Genomic DNA, 13,518 nt, shown 5'->3' with positions numbered 1-13,518 from the left:
AATGAGGGATGTTTTCTGAAACATAGGAAAATCTTACTTCCTGTGGTGGCTGGCTATCCTCATCTTCTTCCTGACCAAGCAGTCCACAGCAGACGACGGTCTGCCCTCTAATCCTAACCCATAAGCTCTCAGCTAGCTCAGCATCTGTCCCGAAGCAAAGCTGCAAGCACTCCAGCTGCATAAAGGACAACTCTCCCTCCTCGCCCTCCCAGCCTGTCCTTGCTGAGGAGCCTGTGTCCACCCCCAGCAGCACTCCAGGACCGCGAGCCCCACCTCACCTCTGCGATCCCAATGAGATCGTGGCCCTCCAGCTGCACACCCCCCTAATTCCTCCTATTTGTTCCCCATGCTGGGTGTCCAGGCACTTGAAGGGGGCACCCAAGTTGTACTTCAAAGGCAGGCATTATCTTTAAGGATGCAGCCAAAAAACCCTGGAATGTTTGTTTTTGTGCATGTCTGTGTGGGACTTGAGACAGAGGTTCCAGGAAGACTTTGCATCGTGAAGGACTATTAAATGTCTCTCCTATTAATCTGGTGTGCTGAACGAAGGCTTAAATAAAATTATTATGCATAATGATGAACACTATCTCTGCTTCCCGGAATTCCCAGGATATTGTGGACCTCTGTCTTGCTTGTGAATGAGCTGTCAAAGAAAGGCTCCATGTGCTCCATGTGCATACGTTATAGATGCTCAAAAAATAACCATTAAAACAAACTTGCTTTCTGGATAGGAAGCCGCTTTTCAGGCCTGTCATATTGCAGGCTTCCTGACACCTACAAAATGCCTTTAAAAATGAAGGAACGGGATTTCCCCTTGCCTTGGGGAACCACTGAACCATAAGATCCCAGACATGGTCAGACTCGTGCTTTTAATTAAGGAAGCAAAAATACTTTCATGAGATCCAGTGTCATCTCGGGGTATATGCAGGCAAACGACAGCAAAAGCACAAGAGGGAGCAGGATGAATGTTTGGTTGTCTGTGACAATGAGACAGTCTTTGAATACAACAGACAACGGCACAAGGGAAGAAGGCCAGAGCTTATCTAGAGTAAGAAGAACAAAAAGACTTGGACAACTTACCTGTTGTTTTTACACCCACAGAAAGGGGGCTTCTTTGGCACTTCAGCCTCTTACCTTTGAGAGTAGCTGATGTCTGTAAAGTCTTTGGTTCGTGCTGGTGGATGGTTTTGATAATATCTGGGTCAGCGTTAAATCGCTCTCGGTCATTCTGCCAGAAGTTCCCCGGAGACAGTAACAGACAGCCATGCTCGGGGAGCAGATTCCGCAGCTTCTTGAGGCCAGGGAGAAGGTCCGTAACCTGAAGGCACACTTCCTCCAAGCTCTTGACACCAGAACTGAAATGCAAACAAAGGTTAGGCGCCGCTGTGCACGTTACAACCTTCACAAACGGGCAGAGCTGCTGAGATGAATACCCCAGGGACCTTCAGCACCACGTTCCCGCTCTTGTCCTAATAACAAAGGCTCAGGAGCCTCGGGCCACAGACCAGGACCTCAAGGTAATGCTGTGCAAGCTCCAGAGCCCTATTGTCATTTCTCTGCGTGCTCTCTGGCCACGTCGCCTTCCCTGTTCACCCATCCTGGACGCCACCATTTTCAGTTCCACGTTTCAGGTACCTCCACTCTACAGAGAAACTGGCTCCCTGGAATTCTTCTTAGAAGACCTTAAACTCTTCTGCATATTTCTTTGCACATATGTTGAATGCCTGAGGAGGATTATTCAAGGTGTAGATTTGTTCCAGAACTTCCTGATAGCACAATTACATAATCCTTATCAACTATTAACTCGGGAGAGACTCAGCTTGGGCTTACAATAGCATCTGACTGTGACTGCTCAGTTACAAAAGCCACCAGCACACCATTTGGCCAGGCAAGCCAGAGCAGCTGATCCAAACGGGAACACTTCCCTCAGCATGGCATGGGCAACCAGAGGGCTTTGCGCAAGAAGAGTATATTTAACAAAGGCTAATTTAAGACACTGGAGGCCAGTTTTCCCTGGCTTCAGCCCCACGGATTACAGAGAAGGTGTTGGAGTCCTATTTTAAAATGCCTTCTCTAGAGGATTTTTTTTTTCCTATCATGACTGCAGAGAGAAAATATGGAACCCAAATATAACCTCCTTGTGTTTCCCATCCACGTGTCAGCCATCGTCAGCTGCTTCTGTCCCACCTTAGAACAAGAGTATGCTTTTTTGTCACATGAAGGAAATGATACCGACAAAAGCAACTGATGGGAAGGAACTTCATAACGACGTCTGGGGTCATCTCAGAATTTATCTCGAAGCTAGGTGTTTCTTGAAATATGCAAGTCTGACACCAAACGGAAGACCTTGTCCCGGGTCTGAGTGCCTAAATCCCTGCCTTTTTCGTCTGGTGGCCGTGTAAGTTTAATGTTGCTTCTGCACTGCCTCGTTGCTCATCAAGGGTAACAGAGCAAGGACAGACAGCGAGCAGATGACACACAGCCCAGGAGCAAGTTGTTTCTCACCTGTAATTGGCAGCTGTACCCAGATACTATCTAAAGTTACACACCTGACAAAGGAAGACATGAAAATAGAGAGAATGTCAGAGCCAAGGCTCTGAGAGCTGCTAGCAAAAGCTCTGCGTTTACCAGCATGAGTGGCGTTTCTAACTATTATCAGACAGCAGACAGCCCAGGGATTGGTTTTAATAAAGGACAGATCATCAGGTAGAGTGGTTAAGTGAAGGCTCAAAAATGAAGCAACGAAGGATGCTGCCAGGGAAGCAGGAAACGAACAAAGAGCAGATGTTCCCTAGCTACGTGAGTCAGAGGACAAAGACTGAGAAAGCTCCTGGCTAAAAAGCTAGGAGATGATCAAAGACTCTCCTCTCACCGTTTTTCACCACACTTGGCCTGTTCTCGGTATCATTATTCTCGCTGAACAAAGAAGGAAAAGGAGGGAAAGCCTTTCTGTCCTCAGAAAGCACACCAGCCAGGAGCTTGTCAACAAATAAAGACTCAGAGCTCCAAGGGAAACAAAGCAGAGAAGCAAATCATCATGTGTAAAATGTATTCTTGGTTTCCCAAGTGAGAACATGGCAAACTAATCAGTGATCCTCTTTTTTTAAAGGCTCTCAGATGAGGGAAGCACAGCAGATCTCATCTACTCGGGCCCAGTAAGGATTTTGATGCAGCACCATGCGGGAAATGCTTTAGCTCACAGGAAAGACAGAAGTTAGCACCAAAAAAAAATGTAATTCAGTAAAGAAATAGGTTAACAGGAAAACAGCCACGGGCTGCTGAAAGGGCAACCGCTGCTCTTGAAGAAAACACAGTGGAATTTTTCACGGACAGCTCAGAGAACCAGTATTTATTTTATGTTTTTATTAAAAACCTTGGAATAAGATACAGAGACATCTGTCAAGGACAGAAAAGAAAGCAACGCTGCTAACACAGAAAGGGAACAGAATATCTGAAATGGATGTTGTAAGGGCTGGGCTAAATTTAATACCATTTCTATTAGCTGTACAAAGTGCAAGGCCGTGTACTTGGGAGCTAAAAAAGATTTCCTGCTATCAGGTAGGGGCTCATCAGCTGGAAATGACAACAAGAGATGGACACGGAGGCAGCAATCAATCACTTGACAAATGGCGATGTGATTGGCCATGAAAAAGGGACTTGAGCCTCACTGGATTTCAGAAAAGTCATTTCCACGGAAAACAAGGCACAAAAGAGACTTCAGTGAGAATCCTGTGTACAGTTCTCATCTGCCCTGTTCGGGGAAGAACACCAAGAACAGTGCAGAAGAGCAACCAGGCTGACGAAGTGAACGCTGAACCATCTTAACCGCGTCCACCAAGAGTTTCCTCAATTTAACAAACAAGGATTCGGGGTGGGGAGGATGAGTTTTCCCCGTAAGTATCTGGAAGCAGAGGAGAGCTATTTTTGCACGCAGGCTGCGTCAGGACAGAACCAAGCAGGTAGAAACTAGTCCTAAACACAGCCAAAAGCGGAAAGTCAGAAGGTTCCCGACCACGCGAAATTGTAGAAAAGCCTCACAATAGGCCTGGTGGGGTGAATGAACTTGCTTTAATATAATCCTCACATGCTTATGGAAAGGATTATGTGGAACTGCTATCAGCTATAAAAGGTCTAACCTCAGAGGACCGTTCCAGACCTCTCTGCCTAAGACTCTGACCGGAGGGTTCCTGACAATTATCGGTAATTAAAGAACAGGCACGTTCTCTAGCAGGAAAACGAAGCGCTGTACCTGCAGGAGGGGTAAGCCATCACCGCTCAGCACTGACCTCTCATTTTATTTGGAGACTCCGACACATTCAAAGCTGATAATCAGATTTTGGAGGAATAATTTAGAAGATGGGTGCGCACAGCAGCAGGTGGGTCTGCCTCCTCCACCACCCTTACCAAACAGTAACTACCTGTCTCTCAGGGCATGGTTTCGGATCTCCTCCACTAGCTGGAAGACGCGGGACAGCGGGGAACGGAACACATCAACGGCGAGGAAGTTCTTCTGCCACGGGGAGACGGTGGCTTTCACAAAGATCTGCTGAATGTAGGCCACAGGAGCACCAACGTACTGCGGGGAAAACCAGAGGGAGAATGAAAACACATGGTGAGTGGGAAGCTGCTGAGCAGAATTCGATCACAGCTTGGCAGCCTTTCAGGAAGGGGTTTGCCAGACTATATTTTTCTTTCCCAAGTTAGAGGTGAAACACGGCAGTAGTAACCTAAGGAGAACAAAAAGAGTCTGTTTCCCACAGAGGCAAACTGCCACTGACCATTTTGTCATCGGTATGTTGTGCTTCTGTGCGAGGCAGAGGCTCCCAGATCCTGCTGAATTTGGTACTGGAAGGCAAGCAGCAGCGGGGACTCGCTGCCTCTCACAGATGCCTCTCCCACACGGTGGTTCCCCCAGCCTGTGCCGATCCTGCTGCGTGCCGTTTAATTCTTCCTGGTCTGTGTGCCCATGCTGCTGTCCCCTGCTCGAGGGGCTGCAGTGCTGGCAGAATTTTGGGCTCAGTTAGCAGCATGAGGCAACAAAGCAGGAGATTTAATCAGCCTGCATCAACCTGAGATGACAGCATAAAGCAAAAAGCTCTCGGTTGCACCGGGGCAAATGATATCAATCACAATGAGAAGAGCACACGTGGAGAGAGCGGAGAGCTGGAGGCATCAAAACCATCAAGCCAACAGCCAATTTCTGCTTCGCAGAGACCTTGGGACGAAAAGGAACAACGCGGGTTACAAAGCATCATTTTACAATTGCTTCCTGAGGCCCTGGACCTGTTATCAGCCTTCCTGGAAAGCATCAGGGGTCCGGCCTGTTCATGCGAAAGAAATGTTGATTCCTCACCCTGAACGTTAGGGTCTAAGTCTGGTTTACCTGCATGATAGGTACCAGTCAAGTGGTTGATGCTTTAGGGAGGCTGCATGCCTTCATGTGGCATTAGGAAACCGGGGCCTGTTATCCCACAACCCTTCATTAAATGTATTTAAAACCTAATAATGCTTTATAAAACATGCTGCTTGCCTTAGGACAGAGTTATCCGTGTTAATCCTTGAAAAATGGGCCCTTAAACAGCGTTTCTCAACTTCCATAGAATCACGGAACAGTTTGGGTGGGAAGGGACCGTGAAGATCATGTAATTCCAACCCCTGCCATGGGCAGAGACCCTTCCCTAGTGTAGGGAATCAGCAGGGACCTTTCACTCCCCCGTTTCCCCCACCACAACCCCCCCTCAGCACACCCACGCCGAAGCCATACCCAGTCAGGGCGCTCGCCGAGGTCTCCTTGCTGCAAGACGGGGTCTGGAGAGGGCGGAAAGTAATCCTTCACGGGGGTGCTGTACTCCACGGGTCCCGTCCCAGGTAACGGCAGCTTAAGCAGCGGGTAGCTACGGTGAAGTGAGAAACATCAGGCTTGGTTTTTCTTTAACCAGGCTTTTAAACGTTCTCCCTGAAGAGCTCCAAGAACGGATGTGTAAAATGAGCCCACCCCCACCTTAAACTTATCTCTGCAGAATAGCAGACAGCCACCGTACAACAGGGCTTCAGCTCTCACAGTCACAGGTTTATGCGTTTGTCCAACGCACAAGAGATTTGGGCTTTTTCTCTTGGGAAGGAACGAGTAGGAGAAAAAGGAGGACGGCTCTCCTTGCAGGAATGCACCTGAATTATTCGCTATCACCTCAAAGTGAGTGCTACAGCACAGCCACAGTCTCAATGATCCCCCAGCCTGCACAGAACGGAGATGATGGCTGTGTTTAGATGGCCACTTTCCTACCCAAACCCCATCCTCATCACCTGCTTTTCCTCATTACAATGGGAACCGTTCCCAGTATTTGTCGCCAACTTCATTTCAGCAGCGACCAGGCACCAAAGCAGCTACGTGATCTTTGTCTTCCTGCTCCTTGGCTCCTACGGCCTTCGGGTCACCGCAGCAGCTGCTGCACAGTGAAGCCACGAAACTAGCTCAAAACTGAGATCCTGCGGTTTCGGGGAGTTTAGGATACCAGTTTCAGCTCCAGGGGTCTCTGAAGTTGCTAAAAGCGTGTCAGGAGAAAGCCAGGCTGCTGTTACACAGACAGCGCCCGGCGAGTTGGAAGGGGAAGGGACGAAACGGAGCGGAGATCCCAGCTCCAGGCCAGCTCCAGCTCCTGGTGCCCGATGCACCGTGGGCTGCTTTGTCTGGCAGAGCTGTCGGCGTGGCCGAGCTTCCCTGGTAATAAACACAAAGGCCTTGGCACCGTTTTCCTGCAGGACTGTGTCCGCTGTGTCAGGGATTAGCCCGAATCATCCCCGGCCACGGAGGGGGGCAAGCAGCAGCTAAAGGCGAGGCTTGGGGCTGAACAACAACAGCCGAAAAAGCAGGATGGGACGGGGAGCAAGGCTTGGCAGGCTGGCTCTTTTGTTAGCCGGACAAAAACGCATCTCATGACTGTCATTTCATTGTGCGCTGGGAAGGAAGAGAAAAATGAAGCCATGTCACAGTGCATCATCGTACCAAACACGCCGCAAAACCTGATCTGGAGACACGGCACGGCCTTTTTCCTCTCGTAAGCAGCAATTGCTTTCAGCCCTGTGAAAAGGCAACACGGCACCGCCGGCCTCAGGGTCTGCGGGCAGCAAAACCCGGGGAGAGGCATGCAGCAAGCGTCCTGCGCCTGACTGAGATTAAGGCGTAAATGAACAAAATCCAGGAGCAATAAACAAAGCTGAACGAAGGGGTGAGCAGCAGAATCATTTGTCCACTAAAGGATTTTGACACCGATGGCTGAAAAACAAGCACAAGACCTCAAAAAGGGCCAGGAGGAAAACACTTGGGATTCAGAGTGCCTAGAGGTGCATTTCTCTGCGTAACCCCTGTAAAGTTTAAGGGCTCAGAAGGACAATTCCCTACATTCCTTATTCCTGCAGCAGGTGCAGGAGGTGCCGGATGGATGCAGGAGGCGCTGGATTCCTGCCTTTCAAAGCAGAAGCCCCCAGTCCTGGCAGAGGATTAACTTGGATGTGGGTTTTCTTCACTTCCAAAAGGAAGGCAAGGATTTTCTCTTAGTACTTGCTAGGTAGGGAAAGCCATGTTGTATATGCAAGAACGAAGCTCCTGATGTGGGTGCGAACTTGGCTTCCTCAGCCTCCCCCTCACGATGCGCTCCAGCGCCCTGCTCGCCCTGACAGCGGCTCTGCTGGATTTGCCCCGGTGCCCCTGAGCCCCGAGCTGGAAGCAGGGCTGCAGCTGAGGTTCCGGGAGGCCGAAGAGAAGGGGAGAATCCCTTCGGTAACCCTGCCAGCTACACCCCTGCTGGTATACCCAGGTGCAGCTGGCCATCCTCGCTCTATTCCGCCCCATCCTTGCTGCAGAGCCGCCCTCCAGCCCACCCTGCTCCAGGGCCCACTCTGTCCCGGGTGCAGGACTTTGCCTTTTTGCCTTCACTGAGCTTGCCGAGGTTTCCATCGGGCACTTTCCCCGACCTGCCAGCGTGCCTCTGAGCGGCCACCACGCTCCCCAGCCCGGCACAGAGCCGCAGCACGGCTGGGATGGGGGCACCCCCGGGTCCCCCTGGTCCCAGCCCTGCTCCAGCAGCACCCAGAGCTGGTGCCCAGGTCAGCGCGGGTCCTGTAGGGCAGTGAAATGCTTTTAGAAGCGTCTGCGTGCACGTTTTTGTGTGCGTCTGTGTGCACACCAGGTGGATTCGGAAGATCTCCAGGGAGGGAGGCTGCACAACCTCTCCGGGCAGCCCGTGCCCGCGCTCCAACACCTGCACGGCCCAAACGAGCTTCCCGAAGCACTTGGAAGTTCCCTCGCCCGGCTCCTGAGCAGCAACGTCACCCCGCTGGGATCAGGGAGCGCTCACAGGGGCTGCTGGCAGGCAGCAGCAAGAACAGCTGGGAAAGGTTAGCGACCTCCCTTCCCACAGCTGGCTGCAGAACACCAACCTGGCCACCATCAGCGATGCTCTGCCAGCGGTGGGCACGTCCCGTCGAGCAGTCCTGGACTCCGATGTGCCCCTGCTGTGCCTGAGGCCACGTAGGAAGGCTTTCAGGTGCTTACATGGCACGGAAACAGAAAATGAGCGCTGCTCTGTTTTAAAAAGTAGCCCCTGGGGATGGTTGGGCAGTTGCTCCACGTTGGTTCTCTGCTAGTGGTGTAGTTACAGCTCAATAAATACACTTTTAGCAACAGAAAGGGCTGTTTGGAGGAAGCGTGGAGCGGAGGTGGGGGTCGTTGGCTTCTCTGTTGAAGCCTCCTCCCGCTGCGTAGCTGCTGCTCACGAAGCTGGGAAGGAAGCGAGGCCGTCCAACCGAGGGCAGCTCGTGCACAGCTTCCAAAGCACCAGAAAATCACAGAACCATGAGACGTAACCGCTGACAGACCGCCTGCCTGCTGCTAACACCAAGGTCTGCTGAGAATCCAGCGTCTGTTTTTTCTGTTGTGGAAGTTATTTAACAACAAAAAACCAGACCGGGGAAGAAGCCAACCCCTCCCATCCTGATGTGCGAGTCACCTCCCAAAACACCGGGCACAGCGCCTCGTAGCTCCCCAGTGGCTCTTTGTGAATGACCAAGGGACAGGTTCTTTTGGGTTGGCTGGGTTTTTCCACCTTAGGATTTCCAAATTTGTCCAAAGAAAACAACCAAAAGCTGACGCAAACGCAAGGGAGGAAAGATTAAGAGGCGTTCCTCGGAAGAAACGAGGGCCGTAAAATGAGGGGAAGAGCAGAAGGGAAATTTCTGATGGATAAAAGCCCCCGAGACATCTGTGCAAGGTGCAGGATCCCATCCTGCTGCAGCTCTCAGGGGAACCAAGGCAACCAGGACTCCCTTTCTCCACCACCCTCGTTAGGCCTGCGCCGTGTCGGCCTGTCGGTATCCAAATCGAATCCATCATTTCCCCACAACTCGTTTGTTCAAATTCTGGCTATGGAACAGGGCTGATGCTGTAAGAAGAGACCCGAATGCTCCCCCCAGCGCGTATTTTTAATCCATCCGTAGGACGGGGAAGGAAGAAGGCTGCAACCAAGCCTTATTCAGACTGCCTCCTCCCTCCAACGCGGGATGGAGGGGACAGATCGTCACGGCACCGCTTTGCAGCAGGGCTCAGGAACAAGACTTCCCGTGGGGACTCGCACCAAAAGCTGCCTCCTCTCGAGCCAGCTACGACAGAAATTCACGTCCCCAGGAAGCGAAGGGGGCGTACGCTTACTTCTATCACAGTGGGGTTTGAGGATTTGGGGTTATGCAGGGTTTTGATAACGTCTGGTGAAAAAAAGGGGCACACAGTCTGGTATACGCTTACTACAAACTGGGTAAGATGTTAAAACGGCACTTCTTGAATTTATCTAGCCTTACGTGGCCACGGGACATCAGCCGATCTAGTCAGCGATACCTGAGACAGCAAACAAAAAAAAGGGGGGGAAAAATAGCAAGAAAGTCACTAGACCTCCCATTTCAGACACGGAATGCTAGAGCATCTTTAGAAGATGCTTTAAAAATATCTAAACTTTACTTTAAAGAAGTATCTCATAAAGAGATACTTTAAAAATGGCAAATAAAAATACCAAGAGCTAGTAACAGGTTGTCAGAAGCATCCTGGCTCCCCCCAGCCACTAAACGCTGCAGGGACAGGGAGCTGCGACAAGCCTGGGTCATTTCCATGGGCACTTCCATCCCGAGCTGCTCCAGGTGAATCACAGGAGGGCGATTTTCAGTGTCCAGGTTTGCTTCTCCTCGCATTTCCCTCTGTTAGAGATGGTTTTTTTTCCACCATCAGGGGAAGAAGCGAACACCGGAATGGAAAGTTTAGAGCCGGGAGAGGAAAGAAGGAAGATCTAAAAGAGGCCAGAGGGAAGTTCAAAGAGAAGGGCTGGTTTTGAGGAAGGCTCCTTTTAGCTGCTCGTGTAACAGCGCGCCCTGGCACCCCTCCACAAATCCAAAAGGGAAGAAAAATAGATGGTCTGCAAGTCAGCAGTGCTGAATTCAAGCACGAGCAGCTCTCAGTTACCAAGCACGAGGTGGGTTCAAGCAAAAACGCTCATCCAGCTACTTTACATATTTTCAAGACAGCTTCGAGGGCCAAGATGGAGAGCTGCCAGGTCAGCCCGAGGCAGCTGGCAGCGCGACAGGGCTGCAAGCCCTCCAATTGCATATTCCTCCTTCACAGGATCAAAGGGGAGATCGCCGCCCCCAAACAGACCTCTGCGGGTGAAGACGAAGGGGAGCGGAGCTGCCAGGTCTTAGATAACAGGGCGGGCGGAGACGCACGGCCTTAAAATAGCTACCGCCTCCACCTCGCGCGCTGCAGAACAAGCTTTTACTGTTTCGGGCCCAAACCAACCAGCACCGAGACAGAACGACCTGAAATCCCGTTGCTAATGAGAAATCTGACGCTTGATGGAAAGGGCCCTGCCGCTGGGTAAGGGGGACACCAGCTGTCTGGCAGCAACAGGTCCCTCCTCGGCCTTGCGAAGCGCCCAGGCAACACCTGCTGCTGAAGGGTGGTTGGTCAGCACTGCCTCCCGCCGACAGGGCCCCCAGAGGTGTGGGCAGCACAAGAACAGCTTCTCCCCGCCCTGTGCTCCTTTCTCTGAGGGCGGAGAGAGGGCTGGCCACGCAGCACTTGCTTCTCGTTTCATCACGCGCTCCCGCGGGCGGCTGCGATCCCTGGGGATCTGGAACACGAAGCTGCCAGCAGCTCGGCTCCCTGGGCTGCTGCAGGGGACGGTGCAAGCCTGTGAGAGAGCAAAATGCTTTCAGAAGGGTGTGCGCACGTGTGTGTGCGTGCACGCTGCGTCCAGCAGCGCCTGGCCGTGGGGCTGGGCACCAGCTCCGGGTGCCGCTGGAGCACGGCTGGGACCAGAGGGACCGGGGGGGGACTCCGCATTCTGCCACTCCGTGGCTCTGTGCTTCTGTAGTCGTGGGCCAGGTGGTTTGTTTCGGCTTTTAAGAGTTAGCTGAGCATCTGAACACGAAGACGGGCTCGGTTTACTGATGTGTCGTGGAAGAAAATGAGAACAGCTGAGTTAATTTCTTCTCTAGTAGGATTTTACCAGCTCTCCTCGATTCCAGGTGCAGAAGAAGAGAAGTGTTCCACCTCTCTCCCTTTCAAGGCTTCAGGACCCCCCCCTTGCTTTAGCAATATGCTGTATTATATGTGGTGATCTGGCTAAGGAAGCACGTTTAAGTAGGAAGAACGCAGAATGTTTCCTTTTTACTCTACCACCTTCTTTTTCCCCCCCCGCACGCTCTGGGGACAGGGAGCAACGTTCTGAAGTTGTTACAGCTCCTTCCTTGTTGGTAACCATCGGGACAGAACCCACTGCATCACCTCACTTCCGTACCATCCTTCCTCACTAGAGAGACTTCTGGAGAAAGAACGCTTCTGCAGAACACCAGATCCCAGCGGCAGGTTGCTGCCATTACTCAGAGCCCTCCCAAAAAGGCTGCAGAAAAAAGGAAAATGCAGCTGTGCCTTCGGCCTTGGCACCCTGCCTCCAAAACGGTAAAATTTCACCGGATCTCACGAAAATACTTAGGATCCTAGTGCAGGGCAATCTGAAAAGCTACCGGATATCTTGCTCCGGGTTTCTACCATCGTAGCCCCTACCTTTTTGACAGGGAACGACCTTTCCACAGCTCTAGCTGTGCTAGCCACAGAGCTAACAGCTGCACGCAGCCACACGCCACAAAAATCAGATTAGTCCAGGCACAGCAAGCAAGGAGACCGCTCGTGGTTCTGCTCCTGAACTGCTCGCTGCAGAGAGCGGCCCCCGAACTGAAGCTCTGGCCAGAACACGCATGGGAGCACAGGTCAAGGAGCCCCACATCCAATGCAGCTGGTAACTGGTAACACGGCTCTGTTGGGTTGTAGCTGGATATAAGCTGTGTTTGTTTTAAATGCACCAACAAGCTGCGGACTGCGACTGCACGGCTACCTAGCCCCAGAAAGCAGGAGTCGCCCTCAGATCGCTCGATCGCAAGGATGTGCGGTCCTCTCAGCGCCGCTTCCTCTTTCTGCCTGAGGACGCAGAAGATGACTTGTCAGGAAGGAAGCGTGGCCGGGGGGGAGCACTTCAAACACCTTGATAAGTCAACACAGCTCTGGCTCCGGAGAAAACTAAAAGGGAGTTGAAACCAGCTCCTGTTAATCATTTGCATTCCGCAGCTACTTAACAAACTTTGACTTTTGTAGACGGAAAAGCAGGCAGACACGATCCCGGGGAGCTGAGGCCAGACCGGGAGCTCGGCTAGGCCACAACTGCTCACATAGGGTCGGTCACAGCAGGTGGCTCGGGGCCGTGTCCAGGTGCCCTTTGAAGATCTCCAAGGAGGGAGACTCCACAAGCTCCCTGGGACATCTGCTCCTGTGGGGCACCGCTGGGCAGAGCCCGGCTCCGGCCTCTCGGCACCTCCCTGCAGGTGCTGCCGGCCATGGCTGGGATCCCCCAGAGCCTCCCCTGCTCCAGGCTGAGCAGCCCCAGCTCTCCCGGCCTCTCCTCACAGCAGGGGGGCTCCGGGCCCTGCAGCATCTTCCCGGCCCCACACGGGGCTCTCCCCAGCGTGTCCAGGTCCCTCCTGGACCCCAGGGGTGTCTCAGCAGCATGGAGCAGAGGGGCAGGGTCCCCTCCCTCCACCTGCTGGCTGTGCTCCTCCTAACACAGCCCAGGAGCCTGGCAGTGCCTTTGCCACAAGGACACATCACCGGCCTTGGTCACCTGGGTGCCCACCAGGACCCCCAAGCTGTCCCCAGGGGCTGCCCCCCAGGTGCCGAGGGCTGTCCTTCCCCGGGTGCAGGACTTCATGTTTCATTTGTTGATCTTCACAAGGTTCCTGTCGGCTTGTCCGGCAGCACAGCCACTCTCCTCTCTTCATCTCTTCATATCCATTTCACGATCGTTTATCACAGCTGCAAGCTTGCCGCGGGTGCAACCCGCCGCCCCGTTCACGCCAATAACAAAGAGGTCAGGCCTCGGGCTCAGACCAAGAGGAAGACCCGAAAACCTCGACCCAAAACTAAACTTT

The 13,518-nt window shown here is 52.4% G+C and overlaps 1 protein-coding gene across 1 annotated transcript in view; it reads right to left on the bottom strand.

Annotated features, from left to right (window-relative positions):
- Positions 1–13,518, bottom strand: part of SCAP (SREBF chaperone) — a 36,081-nt gene that overhangs the window by 20,449 nt on the left and 2,114 nt on the right. Inside the window, exons 2-4 of the mRNA XM_035317558.1 lie at positions 5,765–5,894; positions 4,419–4,576; positions 1,135–1,355 (exon numbers count right to left, since the gene is read on the bottom strand). Of these exons, the coding sequence (XP_035173449.1) occupies positions 1,135–1,355; positions 4,419–4,576; positions 5,765–5,894 (509 nt within the window). The remainder of the gene's footprint in view (positions 1–1,134; positions 1,356–4,418; positions 4,577–5,764; positions 5,895–13,518) is intronic.

The sequence above is a fragment of the Oxyura jamaicensis genome, chromosome 2 (assembly GCF_011077185.1).
Source record: "Oxyura jamaicensis isolate SHBP4307 breed ruddy duck chromosome 2, BPBGC_Ojam_1.0, whole genome shotgun sequence".
Taxonomy (NCBI): Eukaryota; Metazoa; Chordata; class Aves; order Anseriformes; family Anatidae; genus Oxyura; species Oxyura jamaicensis.
The sequence above is the reverse complement of the archived record's forward strand: the minus strand, read 5'-3'. Positions and strand labels throughout refer to the sequence as shown.